This window comes from Lygodium microphyllum, chromosome 30 (assembly GCF_053477565.2).
Source record: "Lygodium microphyllum isolate KBCC chromosome 30, Lygodium_microphyllum_v1.1.10, whole genome shotgun sequence".
NCBI lineage: Eukaryota > Viridiplantae > Streptophyta > Polypodiopsida > Schizaeales > Lygodiaceae > Lygodium > Lygodium microphyllum.
The window spans coordinates 53,103,473-53,126,363 of record NC_141164.1 but is presented as its reverse complement, the minus strand read 5'-3'; the positions used below and the strand labels follow the sequence as shown (position 1 = coordinate 53,126,363).

The window sequence follows — 22,891 nt, the reverse complement described above, 5'->3', positions numbered from 1 at the left end:
CAAGGGTTTTTAGAGCTCTTTGAGGCGCCTTTCATTTAAAATTGTGCTTTTTGCCCCAGCTTAGCTTTAGAGGCTGCTTCCGTGTCTTTGCTCTTTTTCCATCCTTTTTTCCGCCTTTTCCTCCATTTTTCTGCCATCTCGACTTGGGGTTAACCTCCATTTTTTCGCCATCTTGGCTTGGGTTTAACACACATATAAATACACATACTAAACAAATACACATAGATTTCTTACAATGGATCCACATAAACATAAACAATTAATACCATTTGTATAAACAATGAATTGGCCAATGAATTCACATAGACATAAACAATGAATGCCATTGTATTCACATGAATATAAAAGTGGCATTGCACCCAACAAATACAACTAAACTATGCATAATGAATTGAGGAATGAATTTGCATGATTTATAATATTACTCCAAACATCATAAATAATAGAATTCTTAGAACAAATACATTGATTGTAAGGTCAGGACTCACCTTCACTAGTTAGTCTGTTCAAGAAAAGAATTAATTGAAATCAGTAATGGGGGAAACCCTAAACTTGAACAAGACAATTGAGAAATGAGCACACAATTTCAATATGAATTTCAATTGAGAAAGAAAATGAATTTCAATTGAGAAAAGTTTATGTGTTTAATTTCCATGCAAGCCAGCATGAAATTCAGGAAAGGGGAGAACACAAAGGTCAAATTTTTCTGTGTTTAGATTGCATGCAGGACATCACATAAAAAATGAAATGATTACTGGCATGCACTAAGTAGAGGTCCATTGTGCATGATAGAAAAAGCATTTGTATTTAACCTACCAAGTTCCATTGATGGAGAAAAGGGCAATAGAAAAGAATTGAGAAATTCCAAACATGCATTGAATACAAGAGAAGCATGCATGTAAAAGAGGTAATTCTCACAACATCCAACAAGCTATCAAGCTCCAATTGTGGATCTATACAGAATTTTCTGTAATAAGATCTTTACTGTTGTCTTGGAATTTCCTACAACCGGTCAACATGTAAGTGCCCTGTTTGGACCTGTAGGAGTTTCCTGTGTAAGAATAAACCCTACAAACCCCTATAGATACTTGGAGAGGGTAGCGGGGCACCTGTAGGGCTCAAGAATGACTTGTAAATAGTGGGTACCTACCGTATAAACCTATGAAAACTGTGACCTTGTAACTATGACCCTGTAGGTATCAAGAGAGTATGAAATGCCCTGTTCTCTCTGTCAATCACTGTCAAATGGATGTACCTGCACCTGCACCTAAATTTGAAAAGTATGTGGGCTCTGAGACTATGGGAGATGTGCAAAGTTCCTCCCGTGCTGGGTTGTGCACCCTGTCAGGGTCATAATAGGGAAGGGAGGGTCACCTCTCCTTTGTCTTCCCAACTTGCCTGGCATCCGCTTTTCCTCACTCACGGGAATCGACATGGCAAGTACATTCTAGGCTAAGAAAACAGTGATGCTATGCATAGACGGAAAAAGCCTTTGATTCTTTGATAAAATGCAAGTGGGAAATTGGGAAAATTTTCTAAAATTGAAAGAGCTATGGATAGGGATTACCCTTTGCAGTGCCTCACTGCTTTTACAATATCCCACTTACCATTTTCATTGGCATTTTTCAGTCCTAAGCATCAATGTTAGCTCAACCAAGTCAAGTACAAGTTAGGTACAAAATATGAGTAATTAATCACTCTATGCAATCATTTGGGCATCAATTTATGAATGGACAGAGATGGGAAATCAATAAGCAACATCAATCAACCCTAGGTAAGGTACTATATGATCATGATATCAATGATTTACTCTTAATTTCTTCCCTTTCAGCAGTTGGAAGGCTTGAACAAGTGGATTAATAGGAAAATTAAGAGTAGAGAACAAGAATTACCTCTTGATTGTCATTGAAGAATGGTAGATGAACCACCACCATTATATCCAATACCAATCAATCCAAAACGGAATGTATATGCTCAATTTCATAAGAAAACTATCCCATAATGGATGCTCCAATATGCTTCAGCTCATAGTGTTCAAGAGTACTCCAAATGAACTTGAAATGGATTCTTCAAGTAAGTATCTTCAATTAATGGAAGAAAATAATCCCAAGAATGAAGAAGAAGCTCAATCCTTGACAAGCATCAAGAATTTATGGGAATTCAGGACCTTCTTGCCTTCATGAAGAGAAAATGCCTTCAATTCTTGATAGATTGCTCCAATGTTGACCATCCTTTCATGTATTAGATTCAATGAGACCTTCTTGAAGCTGAAGAATACAAAAGCCCCATGGTTTGAGCCATGTAAGACCAAAAATTTTGAAGAATCGAGTGGCTGCCCTGTTTTCCCTCAAATTTGAGAAGAAGAGTTGCTCCAACCTTGACAAGAGCCTTCAATGTTGGGTCCTTGAGGTGTAGGAAGCTTCAAGAAGCAAGAAAGATCAAAAGCCCCATGAAATCTTGAAGAAGTTTCATGCTGTCCAAGATCCTCCATAGCTAGGGTTTCATGTAAACTCCATAGCTTCATATGAAACCAAGAAAAGGATATTTGAGAATAGATACTTCCTAAGAATGCTTCAAGGAGTGCCTTCAAAAGCCATGATCAATCCAAGCAGCTGCTACCTGTGATTTCGTGAGGAGAGAGGGCTGCAAATTTAGCGCAAAATGCGCTAGATGCCTACATCGTCACGTGGTGTAGAAGGTAGGCAATACTATGTTCTATGTCAAGCTTGAAGCTCAAGGAAACCCTTGGAGATCATGCTTTGTCATGTTGATTGATGTGAAGGAAGGTGTGAGAAGATTTCAGCCATGGAAGCTCAATGTAAGCTTGGGAAGAGAGAGAAGACCTTGTCTCTTCAAAAAGTAGTGAAACTTTTAGTCTCTTCCAACTCCCTGTAACCCATTTTTAAACCAAGGACCTCCAAAATGCCCTGTCAAATGGTCACGACCTGCTAAACTTGGAAGATCTCCACCATTTTGCCCTAGATCTTGGTCAAATGCTTCAAAATAACCATGGTTTGCTAAAGAAGAACCTATATAGTCACAGTTATGGTGTAACCAAACCCTGTAACTAAATCTTTAACTACAGTTTCCTGTCTTTAATATCTAAAACTAGATAGTGACATTAAATTAACCTTGCTCATGGATCAAAGCAAGGCTCTGATACCAATGTAAAAGAGGCAATTCTCATAGCATACAAAATAACTAGAAAATACAAGAATACACCAAATATGCCAAAGAAACCATAGCCAAGGTGACCATTCTGTCATGAATTATATTACCAATGAAAGAGAAATACATTGGCATGAGAATCATAGGATGATTGCTGCAACAAGATACTTGCCTCTTGCTATGGTGGACATAGGTACACACCCCTATGATAGGTGGGAGGAATGATCCCTCAATCTTATATTCTTGAAATGGCAAAAAGATCCTTCACATGTTACATCTCCACCTTTTATACCAAACCCTAGTATATCCTAGACTAAGGTATTTTATGCTTTATTCTAATGCATGATTAAAAGCATTGGAGTTTTGGGAAATGAAAAAAATACCTACCAAGCTCCAAGTTCCAACAATGGCGAATAGTAACAAAATCTATAGGACTTGAAAGCAATGGAGAAGAGGAAATTTAATACCTTGATATATGTGCATGCATGATGCAACCTAAAATGTCTTATTCTACTCTCTTATATTGCAACTTGCAAGTTGGCTCATGAAGTAGAGGAGAAATCTTGCCGAACTACTATAATGTATGGATACTTGCAAACCTACAAGACAACAAGAAAATGGAACCTAAACAGAAAACCAATGGGAAAAAGAATTTCCCATTGGTTTGTTGGCTTGTTCACATTGGCTGCTTGAAAAGGTTGCCTTCTTGTACACATGAAACCTGCCCATCAAGCACATGTAAGGGTTTGGGGTTGGGATCTGAGAGGAATCAAGCTAGGCCCCCCTACCACATCACAAAATCATGCACTAAAACCTATTTGCAACACTGCATGTGCCCAAGGGGGGGGGGGGTGTGGGGGGGTGTGTGATCATTAACAAAAGCTCCATATTAATAGTGGAGAGGGTGTGTAGCTACTTGTAGGGGTTCACTATACTTTTGGCACCTAGTGACTCTAGCAGGTCCACCAAGGCTTGTCCAACTAGCATCCAAGGAATTGTTCTCATGACATAGAAAACCAAGTCAAATACTTTTTCATAGTCTCTCTCTCTCAAAAAAGGAAAAACAATGACTAAAATTTTGAATTGACTTGAAGGTATTGTAGTGGGTATTTGTTTTGCATGTGGGTGCTTCAATATCTCTCTCATTATTTTGGGCCCACCAAATTGAGCAAGGACTAGGGTTTTTGAAAATCTACCTCCCTCCCCTTCCTTGTCAAAGACTACATGATCACCCCTACTCCCCTTGCTCTTAAGACAACAAGAGCTTCATTATGAGAGGGAAGGAGACAACATGAGATCATGTTCTCCCCTGCTACCCTCACTCTTACACATGAGCTTCATTATGATATGCACGACATCATAAAGTTCAAGAGAAGTAGTCCCCCAACCTACTTGGTCTTGCACATAAGCTTCATTATCCATAGATGGCTCCGTGTTCCTCAAGCAATTGCATGTGAATCACTAAGGCTCCATTGCAAAAACTCCAAACAAGGAGACATAGTGGGAGGAATACCATCACCTATTGTTTCTCCTAACCACTCAGAGGAGCACATAGCAACAACCATCATTCTATGTGTGCAAGTATTGTTAGTGTAGAGCAAGATGGTGAGCATAGTGCACCAGTTTTCAGTGATTGGGTTGCAACCCAATGGTGGCCATCGTGAAGCTCCCCTTCTTGATCTTTGTATAGGGAAAAGGTGGTGCAATAGCAACACACACACACACACACTCTCTCTCTCTCTCTCTCTCTCTCTCTCTCTCTCTCTCTCTCTCTCTCTCTCTCTCTCTCTCTCTCTCTCTCTCTCTCTCTCTCTCTCTCTCTCTCTCTCTCTCTCTCTCTCTCTCTCTCTCTCTCTCTCTCTCTCTCTCTCTCTCTCTCTCTCTCCATGCCAAAAGGGTAGCATTGCCTCCCTCCCTTCTATCTCTAGCTTGATGCCCTCACTCATGGCATAATGAGCTCGAACTACTCCTACAACTAGTTGTTTGAGCATGTTCTTATGTTTGCACACTTGCTCGACACCAGAGCCTCCATGGGCAACATCCCCACAAAAAAAAAGGGAACTCATCATCCTCAGCCTTATCATCGGTATCATCATTGTTGTGGTTTTGGTTCTTTGCATTACCGTCTTCTCTTCCTATTCTGTTGTAAGAAATAGGAGTCGGGCTTCCCTGGGGACAAGAGCACCAACAATGGTAGCATTCCAAAGTGCAAGTTGTTTTTGCCTTCAAATCCCAGTGCTCCATACAAGACATGATTTGAGGTTGGGACTTCATCCTCAATGTGGTGCACAATATGCATATGTAGACTCTTAGGAGGGTGACTTACAAATATTCCCTCCTTTGAAGGATATCAATTGTTTGAGTTGCAAACACAATTTATTTCATGAGTTGTGTATAATGAAATTTATTAATTTTTTGTTCATAAAATTTTGGAATTTATTTACCTATGCATTGTCGAGTTATGTTGCAATGAACCTTTACACATTTTTCAAAATGTGTATAATAAGGCCATAAGCCTATTTATCAAAATTGTAGAGCCCATTTAAAAATATTGTTTAAGATTCAACATCATGGAACTTGGGGTGGAGATTGTGCAAAATAGTAGTACTATGTCCAAAAATGAAGAGGTAACTCAATGTTTCATCAAAATGTTCACTTGAGTGTATCTTTAGTTCATGGGTGGTTAGTGTTGCAATATGTGTGTTTGCATTTGAAGCGAGGGTGATACATAATGAGGCTAGATGAGGAGTCATGTTTGTGGAGGTGTAATATATATTGCCTTGGTATTTACATACTTGGCCATGTACCTTTCATTATCTCCTCTAAAAACATGCTAATGTGTGTACATGTGCCATCAAGCTTGCATACTATCATAATTTCCAATATTATGAGAAATACAAATAAAAGAAATTTGGGATTTAAATTATTTTAATCAAATAATTTTGTGCACAAGAGAGATTGTGTCAAGACTATATATATATATATATATATATATATACACACACACACACACACACATGCATACGTGTGTGTGTGTGTGTGTGTGTGTGTGTGTGTGTGTGTGTGTGTGTGTGTGTGTGTGTGTGTGTGTGTGTGTGTGTGTGTGTGTGTGTGTGTGTGTGTGTGTGTGTGTGTGTGTGTGTGTGTGTGTGTGTGTGTGTGTGTGTGTGTGTGTGTGTGTGTGTGTGTGTGTGTGTGTGTGTGTGTGTGTGTGTGTGTGTGTGTGTGTGTGTGTGTGTGTGTGTGTGTGTGTGTGTGTGTGTGTGTGTGTGTGTGTGTGTGTGTGTGTGTGTGTGTGTGTGTGTGTGTGTGTGTGTGTGTGTGTGTGTGTGTGTGTGTGTGTGTGTGTGTGTGTGTGTGTGTGTGTGTGTGTGTGCACACAAAGAGATCTAGGACATTGACCCATGCTTGATATTTCCCTGACATGCAAATTTTCTTTCACATGTGCATATTTAGTTAATATTAGTTTGTGGTACTTATCAGCACAATGTGCTAATGTATTTAATGTCTTACATTCGTCCAACAATAGAAAGGCTAATGCTTGCAGCTCAGCAATGGTAGGGAGAGAATCTTGATGGCGAGGCACACTCCTTTGACTTGCACCTCATGTTGTCTACTACTTTGTTGTAAGCTTTGAGGCGCCACAACAAGAGTTTGGCAATAAAGACTAGCATAGTCTCTCTTAGGGTGGCCTTCATAGGCTATGAACCAATCTGCGCTCAAAAATGTGGTTTTAATGTGTTCACATGCCCTACCTTTAACAATCTCATAGTCACCTACTAGAATAATAGTGTGATCTCAAAATCTCATTGGGAGCAATGAGCCACATTGCAAGTCATGTATTAGTGTTTGTCATGGTTTAAACTTAGTTACAAAAGAATTAATCATTGTAATTTAGCAACACAATCATTGTTGCAAGGTTGGAGAGTTGCATATTTTTGGTTTGGAGTAGCACGTGCACATGTGTGCACATCCAATTGAGAGATCCTTTGGAAGAGCTATAATTTCACTACTTAAAACTTTTGAGGGAGTTCTACTATTGAGCAACATCAATCCCCGAATAGAGCAACATCAATTGCCAAACAATCATGATGTTGCATAGGCATAAGAGCATCTTTTTGCACAAATAGTTAATGATCTCACTCCCTCAGAAAAACCCAAATGTGGCGTCATGTGGGATGTGTCAATGTTGACTAGTATCTAAGTAGTGTAGGCAAGAGAAAAATGTTGACATCGTGTCTACAAAAGGCTACGAGAATGGTGAGGTTTTGCACATTATTACACATGTGGAACTCATGGAGTTTTAGAGATAGAGAAATATCAATCCCCGAGTAGAGCAGCATCAATTGCAAAACAATCATGATGTTGCTATAATATCCCCATATGCGCAAGGACACATTTCGAGTCTCTTATTCTCCAAACCCGCGATGCTGTGCAAGAACACACACATGAATGTTAGTGTGTTAGTATGGAGTTAAAGGTAAGATAAGAAATGAAAGAAAAGAGACGAAATGTTAGAAATTAAAAACGTTAAAGAAAAGGGAAAAAAAAACTACTACTTTACCTGCTCACTGTCAACTCCATCACGCCCTCCCTCACCCCGTCACGCACGCCTGCTACAGCTCCACGTCGACGTCGGCCTGCACCTGATCCTCATGATCATCATCACCATTATCATTGTCGTCATCATTCTCATCTTCTCTCTCCACACGCGCAGCAGCAGCTAGCGCTGCATCATCATCATCATCTTATTAACATCATCATTATCATGATCATCACCGTCTACTCCTCCTGCATATGATCTTCCAGCTTGCCACATGCATCCTTATCACCATCATAATCATCATTATCATCATGATCACTCACATGTGCTAGAAGAGTCGAGAGAGGTGAGGCAGTGGATGAGAGATGAGGTGTGAGGAAGAAGACATTTATCCCCCCCTCTCCTCTCAAAGCCTATATAAAGGCTTACTTGGAAGCCTTATGGCATATACAATTTCTGTTATGCTGAGAGCGGGAGAAAGAAAGAGAGGGTGAGAGTGAGTTAAAAGAGAGAGAGAGAGAACACACTCTTGATGTTGGTTGAGAGAGAGAGAGAGAGAGAGAGAGAGAGAGAGAGAGAGAGAGTACTCTCTCCATGAGGCCTTATTGGCCGCGAGAGAGTGTGATGGGAAAAATAAGAGAGTGAGAGATAGATAAAATAAGAATGAGAGAGAGAGAGGGCAAGTGAGAGAATGTAACGAAAGATAGAGAGAGGGAGTTATGGAATGAGAGGGTCTCGTCACCCAGTTTCGCGAAGGCTCTTCTCTACCATCTCTCCAAACCATCTTGTCATTCTTCTTTTGCGAATCGGCAAAGGTGATGAAGCATGCGTGAGACCAAAGCAGTTCGGCTAGCCCGATAAGTTTTCCTCCATTGTTTCAAAGGACTTCCAGGTGATTCTTTGGGGAAATGCTTGTGCCCTAAGCATTTGTCATGAAGCCAGCTTTTGTTGTTGCTCAAAGTCTATTTACTCTCTTTCAATTATTTCAGGATTGTAACGTGCATGTCTAACGCTTCCCTGCTGACAACACGCTTTAGTAGCCCATCAAGGATCGTGTCTAGGCAACTCCATTCGGAACTCCAAAAGAATAACTGAACTTTGTAGCCTAGATTGCTTGATTCTACCTTGCAGGGGAAGCTCTGCCTCATATCCACGAGGATCAACCTGCTTTCAAGGGTTGACTTTTAGGGTCTATTAACAGCATTCTAGCATCAGCTAGCTCACATTCGGAGGTGTCCTGCGAGAGGCTTCTTGTCCGAATGGAGCGACCATCATTACCCTTGGTTCATGGACCACAACGTTTTTTTCGAGTAACAGGCTTGGGTTCGTGGAACCCTTGCGGTGTTCTGGCACAACCGCTGCACCTTTCCCCTAAGATAATAGACAGTCAGGGTTCTAAGACCAAACCCTACTTCCTAGAATTCCTAGCTAGCATTCTTGAGAAAAGCTCTCGGCTAACTGAGACCACCCAGCCGTAGGATTGGACCCGTCGAGGATCCATCCACCCGCTTCCCTCGATGGTATTTTAGTTATTTAATTACCTATCACATTTATATTTGACATATAAAAACAGCTTCATTAATTAAGCCTTTACACAGTGTTCATTCATGTAATTTATAGCACACACACGAAGACAATAGCAAACAGCTTGCAAAAAATAAATTTATCTGCAATATTTACTTGCAATATTTTCCTGCACCTTCTCCAAGGTGCAATGCCAAACTAGCATTTGGTCCCTTAAGGCGGAACCGTCCCGTGTCCAACTCACATGGCATCACGGGCCCACCAATCCACCCTTATCTAGCATCAGGGCAACTAGGGAAGTCCATCCCGATTTCGCAAGGGTTAGGCTGGTCCTAGGTAGTCACGAGGGTGGTATGAAAATAAAGGATTTTCAACGATAAATACTCTGCCTATGTTTTTGTGCATTTTTCTTGCAAGGTATATTATTAAATCCAAGATAATCCTTCTTAGTTCTCTTAGGCGTAATAAATGACGCATGTAATAGTAAATTATATAACACATGGAATAAAAAGTATTGTCCATGTGTTCATGGAATCATTAACGAATATACTTGACTTTGAATAGCCATCCTGAGGGTTTCACCTGGATTTATCATCGTGGCCATGCCCATGGACGCAACTCCCGCAACTCACGTCATAGCCGCGACCTTTGTGCTCTTCCATCCTCTCAGAGCCATAGCGATCTTCGGCTAGAATTTCACGTGTGTGATGGGAAACGATACAAAGGCAGTTGGAAAATAGGACTTCACCAAGCAAAATGGAGCTTTGCCAAGATAAAGATCTTTGGCCAAGGTTGAGATGATAGTGCAATGTCAAGGTAGAAAGGGGTATGGCAAGGACAGAAGAGATTACAATGAGAAGTCAGGATAAAGAGGTCCTCCTATGCTTCAAGCCCAATTTTCAAACAATCTCTCTCTCTCTCTCTCTCTCTCTCTCTCTCTCTCTCTCTCTCTCTCTCTCTCTCTCTCTCTCTCTCTCTCCACTTACTAACTCTCACTCTCTCTAACTCACCTCTATCTTCTTGTTTATATTCTCTCACTCTCTCATTCTCTATCCCTTACTTGCTATCACACACACACACACTCTCTCTCTCTCTCTCTCTCTCTCTCTCTCTCTCTCTCTCTCTCTCTCTCTCTCTCTCCGAGCATAAATACATCCTGTGAGTGTTTCATGTGTTTACAATGGGGGGGAATCCTTTATATAGGTTTGGGGGGGGGGGGGGGGGGGGGGGGGGGGAAGGGGGGGTGTAAGGGCTTTGTAGCTATACCATGCCGTTGCTACCGAATGCACCTATATAGGGAGTAGTAGTGACTCAAAGCCCTGCCTTGTTTCCACTCTACGTGTGATTCCCTATACCCAGTGGTAAACCCTCTTATGTGTAGTGTCACGAGGGTGTAGTCTTGGGATGTGTCTATGTTGTCCTGCTTTTTGGATTGAATAATACAAGAGTATACCTTGAGCTCATATATCGTGTTACCTTTCTGTATTGTGTTGAGTGTATAATAAGTGCAGGTTTATCACATTTGGTATCAGAGCGACTCTTGCTCAGAGTGAAGGAGTGCTCACGGAAGCAGGAGGAAAGATCCAATGCCCAAAGAGATCGAAGTCATAACGACACACAGCGCGACACCCCGTGTCGCGTCGCCCCACGTCGCGACGCCCCCCAACGCGTCGGCCCCGGCGTGACGCTCCAACCTCGACACCCCACCGTCTGAAGACGTGACGCAGCTTCCCCACGGCACGACCCACACCACCACAAGCGAAACGTGGCTTCCCCCACCACCAACCACATGGAGGACGAAAGGGAGAACGTCGCCCTCCCAACAATGGAGGAGAGGAAGAAGAGTAGAGGGCAAGAATGGAGAGTGGCCCAAGAGGAGAAGGTGGCCGGACTAGAAAGACAATTAGATGGTATGTCAGGCATGCTGGAGTCAATATGGAGGAACATGCAAATGAAGGAAGAGGAGGAAGAAAGGAAGAAAAAAACTAGAAGTGGAGCAGGGCTATAGAGAATGGGTGATACAACAACAAGAAGAGGAGAAAAGACACAGAATGCAAGAGGAGATGGATAGAATGGGTAGAGAGGAGACATCTAGGAGGGCGCAAGATACAAGGAAAGAGAAGGAGAAAGTAGTAGAATTAGAAAGTAAAAAGAAAGACAAGAAGAAGGAGAAGAAACACCACCGTAAAGAGGAGGAAGATAGTGATAGTTCAGAAGATGATTATGGAAAATTCAAGATGCCCCAACCAGCCAAGTACAAGGGACAGAGAGATGGGTTGGTTCTAAAGAAATAGATCGCAGAGGTGGACAGGTACTTGAAGTATTCACGAATAACCAAAGACAGGAAGGTGGAGGTGGCAACCATTTACTTGGAGGAGGACGCTGCCAGTTGGTACCTGCTGGAACAAGAGCAGGGCCACACCATCTTTTCGTGGGAAGAACTCCAGGAAAAATTGCAGGACTACTTCATTCCAAAGATGGAAAAATTCAAAGTGAGAGATGAATGGAGGAACCTCAAGCAAACACAGGAAAAGATGAAAGAATATGTCAGCAAATATAAGCAGATCATGCTGCAGCTACCAAACATGGATACAAACACTAAGCTACATGGATTTTTGTTTGGGATGCAAGAATGGGCTAGAAGAGATGTGGAGAGACAGGAGCCAACAAGCTTAGCAAAAGCCATGAGAATGGCCGAAAGACTAGTAGACCTAGAAGGCAGAAGAACAGCACAAGGGAACCAAAACAGGTTCAACAACACCTTCAACAACAACAACTCCTGGAACCAAAGGCCCAATGCTCCTAGAGGGGCATTCACAGATACAAGGAGCCAAAACACCACCACCGCCATGGCTGTGTCACAAACCGCTTTAGTACCAAGAGGAGTAGTAGGAAGATGGGGAAACAATCACTACAGGCCAACCCCTATCACATCATATGGGCCCGCAGGATCAAATACATCATGGTGGAGACCCCCAGGCCTGTCTGTCGAAATCAGATGCTTCAGATGCGGGGGTCCACACTACCAAAACAGATGCCCAATAGAAGATACAGCTTCATCAAGTGGATCAAGGGTGAATGCAGCTAGCGCATATGGAGGAGAAGAACCACAACCACCACGTATCCAAGAAATCCCAAATGGGAGTGAGGAAAGCATGGACCACCCAAGGGTAGGGTCAGTTAGCGCCCGACCCCAATGCATGGCAGCCAGAGTAGTGGTAGTTCACCATCTATACATCAAAGGCCGAGTGGGTGAAGGAGACCAACCTATCATGGAGGACACAGGAGCAACACACAACTTCATGATGCCAAGGTATGCAGCAAAACATGGATTAAAACTATCGAAGGCCCCGAAAGGATTAACAGTAACATTCGCACAAGGAGAAGCCAAGGAAGTGAAACAAGTCTTTGCAGTCCAAGTAGAAGCCGACAAGTGGAAAGCAAAACTCAACTTCTTAGTAATCCCCATGGATGATTTTGAAGTGATATTGGGCTTGGAATTCTATGACAAGTATGTCATTGCAATGTTTGGTAAAGGTGTAAATGAAATGATGCTAGATATGCAAGGAGAAGGCATCAGAGTACCATGTGAAAGAATGCAACTGCCTGGCAGGACCCCAATCAAAGTGCAAATGAAGGAGAATAAGACAGGAGTATCATGCCAAACAGTGAAACCAACTACAATCCAACCAAGGGGCTAGACCCAAAAATGCACAGGTCCAAGGGACCATTATCAGGCCACGTATCATGATATGCAGTGCCAAGCAGGTCGAAAAATCAGTCAAACAAGGAGATATGGTCTATCTGTGTATGATCTGACCAATTGAAGAAGAAGAAAATGGCAAGAAACCCAAACAACAGAACAGGAACCCAGAGGTGGCAGAAATACTTAAAGAGATCAAAGATGTAATGCCAGCCGAGCTACCCAAGAGTCTACCACCCAGGCGAGATGTGGATCACAAAATTGAGCTGATCCCAGGGTTTGCCCCACCGGCCCGAGCTCCCTATCGCATGAACCACACTGAGCTCATGGAATTGAAGAAGCAACTACATGAACTAGAAGAACAAGGATTCATTTGCCCTAGCAAATCCCCCTTTGGTGCCCCAGTGTTACTTGTAAAGAAGAAGGATGGGGGACTTAGACTCTATGTAGATTATAGGCCCCTTAACAAAATCACCATAAAAAACAAATACCCCATGCCCCTAGTGGAAGACCTCTTAGATAGACTGCACGGGGCCAAGTACTTCAACCATATTGATCTTAGATTAGGATACCACCAAATCCGCATAGCCAAAGAAGATATCCCAAAAACAGCCTTCCACACCCGATATGGTAGTTTTGAGTGGTTAGTCTTAGGATTCGGCCCCTCATGGATGGAATCTTTAGACCGGAGATAGATATCTTTGTCATTATCTACATAGATGACCTCCTAGTCTATAGCAAGTCCCTAGAAGAGCACAAGCAGCACTTACGCCGAGTTTTTGAGAAACTATGACAGCATCAGTTATATGCCAAGCCGAAAAAATGTGAGTTCGCAGTGAAAGAGTTGGAGTTCTTAGGCTTTATTGTAGGAGCAGATGGAATCAAAGTGGACCCTAAGAAAATGGAAGCCGTCAAAGATGGCCTGTACTGAAGACTGTAAGAGAAGTGCAGGAGTTCCTCCACTTCACAGTAATTTCTCAGAGGTTCATCAAAGATTACAGCCTTATCACTGCCCCCCTCTCCCACCTCACCAAAGAAGATCACTCTTTTACATGGGGGAACGCGCAATAGGAAGCCTTTGAGTAATGAAGAAGTGCATGAGCCAAACTCCCGTCCTAAGGGTACTGAATTTCACCAAACCCTTTGAAATCTCTACAAATGCATCCGACTACGGCATAGGAGGTGTACTGGTACAGGAAGGTCACCCCATTGCTTATGAGTCAAAGAAATTTACCGATACTGAAACAAGGTGGAGCACACATGAGAAGGAAATGTTGGCAGTTATCCACTGCCTTAGAAAATGGAAGCACTATGTTCAAGACAAGCATACAATAGTCTTCACCGACAATATCTCCCTCAAATACTTCCAATCCCAACCCAAGTTATCGGCAAAGCAAGCCCGCTGGCTAGAGTTCCTAGCCGAATTCGACCTGGAGATTAAGCACCGGCTCCACTAACAAGATAGTAGATGCCTTGAGTCGGAAAGCTGACCTGGAAATTGTCAGCATGGTCAGCAGCAACTTTATAGAACTCATCAAAGAGGCCCTAGAGCAAGACCAAGAAATGCACAAGATCATCAGATATGTGGAAGTAGAGAAGACCCCACATGGAATGTACACCTTAGAGGAGGGTATCCTATTTTTTGGCAAGAGATTGTATATCCCCAACAATTTGGAGTTGAAGAAACTCATCCTGCATGAGATACATGATGGAAAAATTGGAGGCCACAAAGGGCAAAGCAAAACCTTGGAGGCCCTTAGGAAGCAGTTCTTTTGGCCGAATATGAAGAAAGAAGTAATAGACTACATCAAAACTTGCCCCACTTGCCAAATGGTCAAAGCACCACGATCAAGACCAGCAAGACTACTACAACTATTACCAGTACCCAACCGCCCGTGGGACGTCATCAGCATGGACTTTATTGTGGAACTACCTGAGTCCCATGGGTGCACAATCATCTTTGTAGTGGTGGACTATTTTTCCAAACATGCACACTTCATCCCGACCAAACCACCACTGAATGCCAAGGAGGTAGCACGCCTCTTCTTCACACATGTATTCAAACTTCATGGCTTACCACTGGCCATTGTATCAGATAGAGATGGAAGATTTATGAGCGACATGTGGAAGGAACTTATTAAGACCCTGGAAACACAGTTGAGATTCTCATCATCCTTCCACCTAGAGACAGATGAACAGACAGAACGAGTCAACCAAGGCATCGAAGATTATCTCCAGAGCTATGCCCGAGTGGACCAGAAAGATTGGGCCTTGTACCTTGATGTCTTGAAATTCCACTATAATAGCTCCATCCACTCGGCAACAGGGTACACCCCCTTTGAGTTAGCCACAGGAAAAGAAGTCATTACCCCACTGGCCTTAGCATCCGGAGCGGCCAAAGCGGAAGATCAAGATGCAGAAGAATTCTTGAAGAAATGGAGAGACCGACATGCAGCAGCTAAGCAAAGCCTTGAGCAGAGCAAGATCACCATGGCAAAGCAAGCAAACAAGAAGAGAAAGGTTGTACTATTCGCCAAAGGAGACATGGTCCTAGTTAGCTCCAAGAACATGTCACTTCCCAAAAACATGACCCCCAAGTTCAATCACCGCTACTGTGGACCCTACCGAATCACTCAAGTGCTGAACGAAGTCACCTACAAACTGGACCTGCCAGAAAGTGTTTGTGTTCATAATGCATTTCATGCTCGTCTTTTGCGCAGGTTTTATCTCAACAACCAATGGGGACGCCGCATACCAATGCTCCATTCCAACGGTCCCTTCGAAGTAGAAGCATTCCTCCGACACCGAGAACAAGGAGGCTTCCCCGAATACCTCACCAAGTGGCGTGGGCGTCTACTCAAGGAGGCCACTTGGATCTCAGAAGCGGAGGCCCGTGAACGCGGAAAGGATACCTTCTTCCTTTGGCTCGAGGAGAACCCCCTGCCCCTTCCAACGACCCTTGAGCCTCTCCAGAAAACCCAAAAATAATGCGGTTCTCAATCATAGACCCCAAACGTGCCTCCACTCCCCAAATGTAATCGAGTCGAGGGTGGACCCGCATGGTAATAACCAGCAAATAACTCCACAAACAAAGCCCCAACTTTCCAGTCTAGATGGGTAGACACTAACCAACTTGCTAGAAAAGGTTGTATTAAGACCCCCAAAGTCCTAGTGTGGCAGACACTGGCCAGTCTGATAGTATAGATTGTGTTAAGACCCTGTGGTCCCCTTAGACCGGCAGACACTGACCAACTTGCTAGGAAAAGCTGTGTTAAGACCCATGAGTCAAATAACAAATGCTTCCCTTAGATTGTTGAGGATAGCAATCCAGTAAGCGGGGGTGAGTGTAAGGGCTTTTACCAAAAACAATGCGGTTCTCAATCATAGACCCCAACATGCCTCCTCTCCTCAAATGTAATTGAGTTGAGGGTGGACCCACATGGTAACAATCATCAAATAACTCCAAAAAACAAAGCCCCAATTGTCCAGTCTAGATGGGCAGACACTGACCAGCTTGCAAGAAAAGGCTATGTTAAGATCCCCAAGTCCTAGTGCGGCAGACACTGGCCAGTCTGATAGTATAGACTGTGTTAAGACCTCGCGGTTCCCTTAGACCGCCAGACACTAACCAGCTTGCTAGGAAAAGCTGTGTTAAGACCCCGGATGAGTCAAAATAACAAATGCTACCCTTAGATTGCTGAGGATAGCAATCCAGTAAGTGGGGGTGAGTGTAAGGGCTTTGTAGCTATACCATGCCGTTGCTACCGAATGCACCTATATAGGGAGTAGTAGTGACTCAGAGCCTTGCCTTGTTTCCACTCTACGTGTGATTCCCTATACCAAGTGGTGAACCCTCTTATGTGCGGCATCACGAGGGTGTAGTCCTGGGATGTGTCTATGTTGTCTCGCTTTTTGGATTGAATAATACAAGAGTATACCTTGAGCTCATATATCGTGTTACCTTTCTGTGCTGTGTTGAGTGCGTAACGAGTGCAGGTTTATCACAGGGGGGTGGGGGGGCGGGGGGATAAATGTCTTCTTCCTCACACCTCATCTCTCATCCACCACCTCACCTCTCTCGGCTATTCCAGCACCTATGAGTGATCATGATGATAATGATGATTATGATGGTGATAAGGATGCATGTGGCGAGCTGGCAAATCGTATGCAGGAGGAGAAGACGGTGACGATCATGATAATGATAATGATGATGTTGATAAGGATGATGATGATGATGCCGTGCTGGCTGCTGCTGCACATGTGGAGAGAGAGGATGAGAATGATGATGATGCTGATAATGGTGATGATGATCATGAGGATCAGGTGCAAGCCCACGTCGACGTGGAGCTGCAGCAGGCGCGCATGACGGGGTGAGATAGGTGTGATGGAGTTGACGATGAGCAAGTAAAGTATTAGTTTTTTTTCTTTTATTTAACATTTTTAATTTCTAATGTTTCATCTCTTTTCTTTCATTTCTTATCTTACCTTTAACTCCTTACTAACACACTAACATTCATGTGTGTGTTCTTACATAGGATCGTGGGTTTGGAGAATAAGAGACTCGAAATGTGTCCTTGCGCGTACGGGGATATTACAGTTGCATAGGCATAAGAGCATCCTCCAAGTTAGGCTTGCATTCTATCAAAGAGACACTTTAGGGCAAAGTTGCCTCAATCTTTGTGCAAGGATGTGCATCAATGGCGCCCTTGAGATATAAGTTGGTTTTAACTTTCTGTTGAGCTTTTTTGTTCATTTCGCTCCACAAAGAGGACTCTCTCTCTCTCTCTCTCTCTCTCTCTCTCTCTCTCTCTCTCTCTCTCTCTCTCTCTCTCTCTCTCTCTCTCTCTCTCTCTCTCTCTCTCTCTCTCTCTCCACACCTATAGCATTCAATTGCTAGGTTTTCATGAGCAAGAGACGTTTGGCCAATTTCTCTTTATGTAATGTGACATTTTTTTTAAATAAAACTATTTTTCTATGTACAAACGTTGTGATCTCTTATGTCATTGTTAACGTATATTACATATTTCTTTCTTTTTGAATTTCCTACATCGAATACATTTTCCATCCATAATCATCTACATGCTCAAATGGTATTACTTTAAGAGAAAAAATCATGAGTCTTTTAGTCTCAGCAATGGGGAACAAGTTAGAGATGGAGAGAGAAGAGAGAGAGAGAGAGAGAGAGAGAGAGAGAGAGAGAGAGAGAGAGATTCAACACCTTACAATTTTATAGTTACAATTTCTCAAAGTCCAATAAAAATACTAACATTCAATTCATAGTTATGCATAATTCAAAGCTTGTCATTATTTTGAATGCACTACATTTGTTTAAGATACATTTTTGACGAGCTACAAATCCAACATGATGGGTTTGTGTGAAGCACTATGTTATTCATGAAATTTTTTTGGTAGGTGCACTTGGCACCACAGAGAGAGAGAGAGAGAGAGAGAGAGAGAGAGAGAGAGAGAGAGAGAGAGAGAGAGAGAGAGAGAGAGAGAGAGAGAGAGAGAGAGAGAGCACATGAGCATGTCATGATACCTGCGCTTTGCTTAGGCTAATTCAAAGCACTATGTCACACACACACACACACACCCACCCTCAAGGGGGGAGGGGGGATTCAATGTCTATGCTAGACAAGCACCCTAACACCCACGCTTGCGTGGGTCTAGCTCATAGCACTAGTTATTCTTATTAGATTATCCACATGAAAAATTAACTATTCATATTCCTCCATGCAACAACTTTTTTTGCACCAAATTTGGTTACTCCATTAATGGGGGGAGAGAGAGAGAGAGAGAGAGAGAGAGAGAGAGAGAGAGAGAGAGAGAGAGAAGGTGGTTTTCATATGAGAAGATCAAATGGTTGATGTTTTTGACTCAAAACTTGCATCTCACTCAAAGCAAAAAATTTCTCACGAGGCTTGCAATACACCTCATAATTTCACAATTACACTATTTCAAATTTCAATGGAGCTCTTAACATTCAATTCATAGTTATATGTAATTCAAAGCTTATCATTATTTTGTATCTAGTACATTTGTTTAAGTTACATTTCTTACAAGCTAAAAATCCAACAACATGGGTTAGCATGAAGCATTATGTTATTGATGGAATGTTTTTGGTGGGTGCACTTGGCACGAGAGAGAGAGAGAGAGAGAGAGAGAGAGAGAGAGAGAGAGAGAGAGAGAGAGAGAGAGAGAGAGAGAGAGAGAGAGAGAGAGAGAGAGAGAGAGAGAGAGAGAGAGAGAGAGAGAGAGAGAGAGAGAGAGAGAGGTGACACATGAGCATGTTTGATACCCACGCTTTGCTTGGGCTAACACAAAGCATTATGTCACACACACACACACACACGGGGTGGAGGGGGTATCTATGCCTATGCTAGATAGGTCCACTCACACCCACACTTGTATGGATCTAGCACATAGTGCTAGTTATTAATATAAGATTATCCATATGAAGTTAATAAGCGCCTCAGGGCCCCATTACATAGGCAATGGGTCTTGGAATATAAACCAAGGTCACTCATCGATGCACAATTGGCAATAAGTTTCCTAAGGCCATAGAATTTTCATTAAGGTACTCTCGAATCTTCTCTAGGGTCATAAAGCCCTAGGAGCTCAAGTAGCCCACTTTACATTTGGAGCTGTTCTAGATAATTTATGCATTGAAGCTCTACTAACATTCTCTCTTATGGTATAAGTTTTTCCTTTTATGAGCATATAGTATAACATGCATATACTAACATCTCATCTTACTTAGGTACATCTTAATATGGGTAGCACAGATTGGTTCAACTCCATGTGTCATACATATGAGCTTGAATGCTCTTACTACAATGCTATGCAAAAGTGAATTGTGGTAAGACAAAAATTAAAGTACACGCATATGAATGGTCTAGCTACCATGGTAGAAGGTCAAAGAAGGTGAGCAAAGAGCATCATGCTAGCTTCTAGTGAATGCTCTAAAGACATGTGGACTCTCAGGCGATTAAACTATGGTAGAACAACTAGCATAGTATTGTCCATAATTTTCCATTCCAATTACAGTAAACCACAAAGTAAAGTAGGATTATTCCTACTCCACATAATGAAACTATTATCATGATAACATGAAAGCTCAAACTATGCACGGCTCTTCAAGGATGTAGGGTCTCTTACTAGAACATGTCTTCCTTAGGTACATCTTAATATGGGGTAGCACAAATTGGTTCAACTCCTTCAAGAATGTCCCTTAAAAATAACAAGCTTTAGTCTTAAAATAGTGGTTTCTCAATGAAGTAACCTTGCATAATAACAAGCTTTAGTCTTCAAAGAATGGTTTCTCAATGAAGTCCCCTTGCATAATCCCTCTTCTATCACAAATCAGCCTTGAACCTCCCCAAATTTTCGAATGTCAAGGGATGATAGCTCAAGCCAATATTAGTTATGTTCAATTCTAACTTGCAACATGCTATTAACTTTGTGGAGCACATGATTCTCAAGGAGAAGGATTCTTAGAACCTCCTTTTTCTTATGGACTCGGAACTTGAACATGTAGCTTCCATTACTAGATTACTCACACACTTAGCTTATCAATGAATGACAATGGGCATGCCAACATGAATGTGTCCAATGTCAATCTATGCATTAGGTATGCTGGAGTAGCACTAAGCAATAGACTATGTCAACACAACCTAAAGAGATTGATAGCAATAATTAGATTTTTTGAGTCATCATTATAGCAAAAAAACTTAAATATATACAATTCTACCGCAAGTTTGTGCACTAGTACATCAAGTTGAAGCTCTTCCATTACAACAAGAATTCACCTTGTTAATATGGGGAAGATACATGCCCTATGTTCATAATTTTTGAGATAACTGTGCTAATTCTCTAGTTACATCATCATGTATGGTATTCGAGTGTTTTTGACATACCAAAAATGCATGTCATGTGTTAGTTTGTGTTTGTTATTTCATCCTTCTAACCATTATTTTCCTTTTTAGGTGCATCATATGAAGTGAAAAACACACATGATTTCTTCTTGCAAGTAACTTGATAAAGATTGCATGATGGCTCATGATTCTGCAAGCTCAAAAGGAGCCTTTTAGGTCATAATGCAAACCATTATGACACAAACCACTAAGACCTACCCCATCTCCCATTGTCAAACTCTAGATCTATGTGATGCAAATTAAATTTCACTTGCTTGTAAGGATGGGTGATTATGTCCAAAGTGTAAAATCTCGTGATGTTTTCGAGATGCGATGTCTCCCCATAGTCGAGTTTGGGTTGAAGTCCAATAGAATTGATGTCAACTCCACTTAATCTTTCACATGCCTCATGTTGAGCACATCAAAATTAAAGGCCTCAATTAATGGAAAATTGCCATGCATTTCAACCTAATTTACTCCTTAAAACATCCCTACAAAGAATTATTAATACATCCTCGCTTAGTGCCTAATCATTATCATTCTCAACCCTTTGCTATTAGCCACGAACACTCTACCCTATTGGCATGTCTAAAACTAGAGGTTGTTGCCCTACCACCAAAGGCTACGACCATCACCCAGGAGTTGTTCCTTGTTCCATTGCTACCATCCAACCATCATGGGCTATCGTCTGCTACCAAAAGTTGCCACCATAGTCAAGAGTCTTGTTGCCTATTGTTGATAGATTGTCAACATCATCTCCTGATGTGTTGCTACCTCACTAACAGGATTGTCGCCATCCGCTACTTCATCTTTTAGAATTTTTAGCCTACATACTGTCATTTTCGGTACACAAGTGTCCACCAATATCTCGCTACACAAAGGACTGTGTTTTGCTCCCTATGTTGTCGCCCACATCATCGTCACTCACAGTGGACTATTGTTGTCGTCTTTTGGATGTCTCAAGTACAACACGCTTTCATATTCTGGATGTTTCCAACCCCTCTTAGTTCACCTCTTCTCCAATCCTTGAGACATAGAGGTCCAAGGCCCCTTATTCTTCACTTCTATACACCTCATCTTCATTAAGCATTCAATAGATTGTGTTTATTGTGTACGATACATTTTGTGTTTCTCTTTGTTTTCTCTAGCATTTCCTTACATATGGCATCAAAGTCAAATGCTTTCTACTAATGCATGATAATTGATTACAAGCACTTGGCATTCAAGATCATGTAAAACACTCTCATAGATGCCACAACCAACATCACTAAAGCACTCCCCCTTATAGCCTATCCCCACAAACCTAGTTTTCCCCTCATTCCACAATCTAGGGGATTGGTATAATTCTTCAACTAGGATGAAGGGAAAGATCTGCCATCTAGGTCACTCTACCTCTTGTCCAACAATGAATACACAAGTCCTTAAATAGATATATGAGAGGTACTCAAAAGAAGCATGTCAAAGCCATTCTTTCGCACGAGACTCGCCTCATAATAATCCTCCATTACATTCACTATATAATCTCATTGCCCCAATCTACAACCAAAAGGGAAGTGCACAAAAGTTGAAGCTACATGCTAATGAACATTTGGAGCTCCTAGCTAAAAGAGCACACATCAACATGGGCACAATTAGTTGTCCAAATTCTTCACTTCCACCAAAGTTGGTGCAAGGACCACTGGCATGTAGGCCATGGGCACAAGTGGAGACCTAAACCCATACTAGTTTGTGAAATATGAGAAGAGGTGGCTCTAGAGATAGAAGAGCACGTAATACTTCTCTATCACAAGTTTTTTCTTCTATGTTTGCTTTTGGTGCATCGTCTTCTCAAATTCAAATTACATATCCTCACACTTAATTCCCACCCATGTATCTCCTTTTGTTTTTTACATCACCTATCCATTTGGGAGGTCTTAACCCTTTAGACACAAACCCTATAGGTTCAATTTCCTATCCCTCAACCGAATGGTGAAGGTTCCAATGGTGGTGGCAATTCCTCGCCCAAACCAAGCACCCTAAGGAACTCACATGTAAGGTTAC

At 42.1% G+C, this 22,891-nt stretch overlaps 1 protein-coding gene and 1 long non-coding RNA gene across 2 annotated transcripts; both read left to right on the top strand.

Annotated features, from left to right (window-relative positions):
• The first annotated feature begins 8,182 nt into the window (after window positions 1-8,182).
• LOC148009851 (uncharacterized) lies at window positions 8,183-13,595 on the top strand. The gene is made up of 2 exons (XM_087672909.1): window positions 8,183-8,603; window positions 10,747-13,595. Exon 2 carries the CDS (start codon window positions 11,713-11,715, stop codon window positions 12,934-12,936), a length of 1,224 nt encoding a protein of 407 aa, XP_087529035.1. The 5' UTR covers window positions 8,183-8,603; window positions 10,747-11,712; the 3' UTR covers window positions 12,937-13,595.
• Window positions 13,596-16,977: 3,382 nt separating this feature from the next.
• LOC148009850 (uncharacterized) lies at window positions 16,978-17,840 on the top strand. The gene is made up of 2 exons (XR_015689767.1): window positions 16,978-17,342; window positions 17,474-17,840. It is a non-coding gene; the product is annotated as an uncharacterized LOC148009850 (long non-coding RNA).
• The last annotated feature ends 5,051 nt before the right edge of the window (window positions 17,841-22,891 follow it).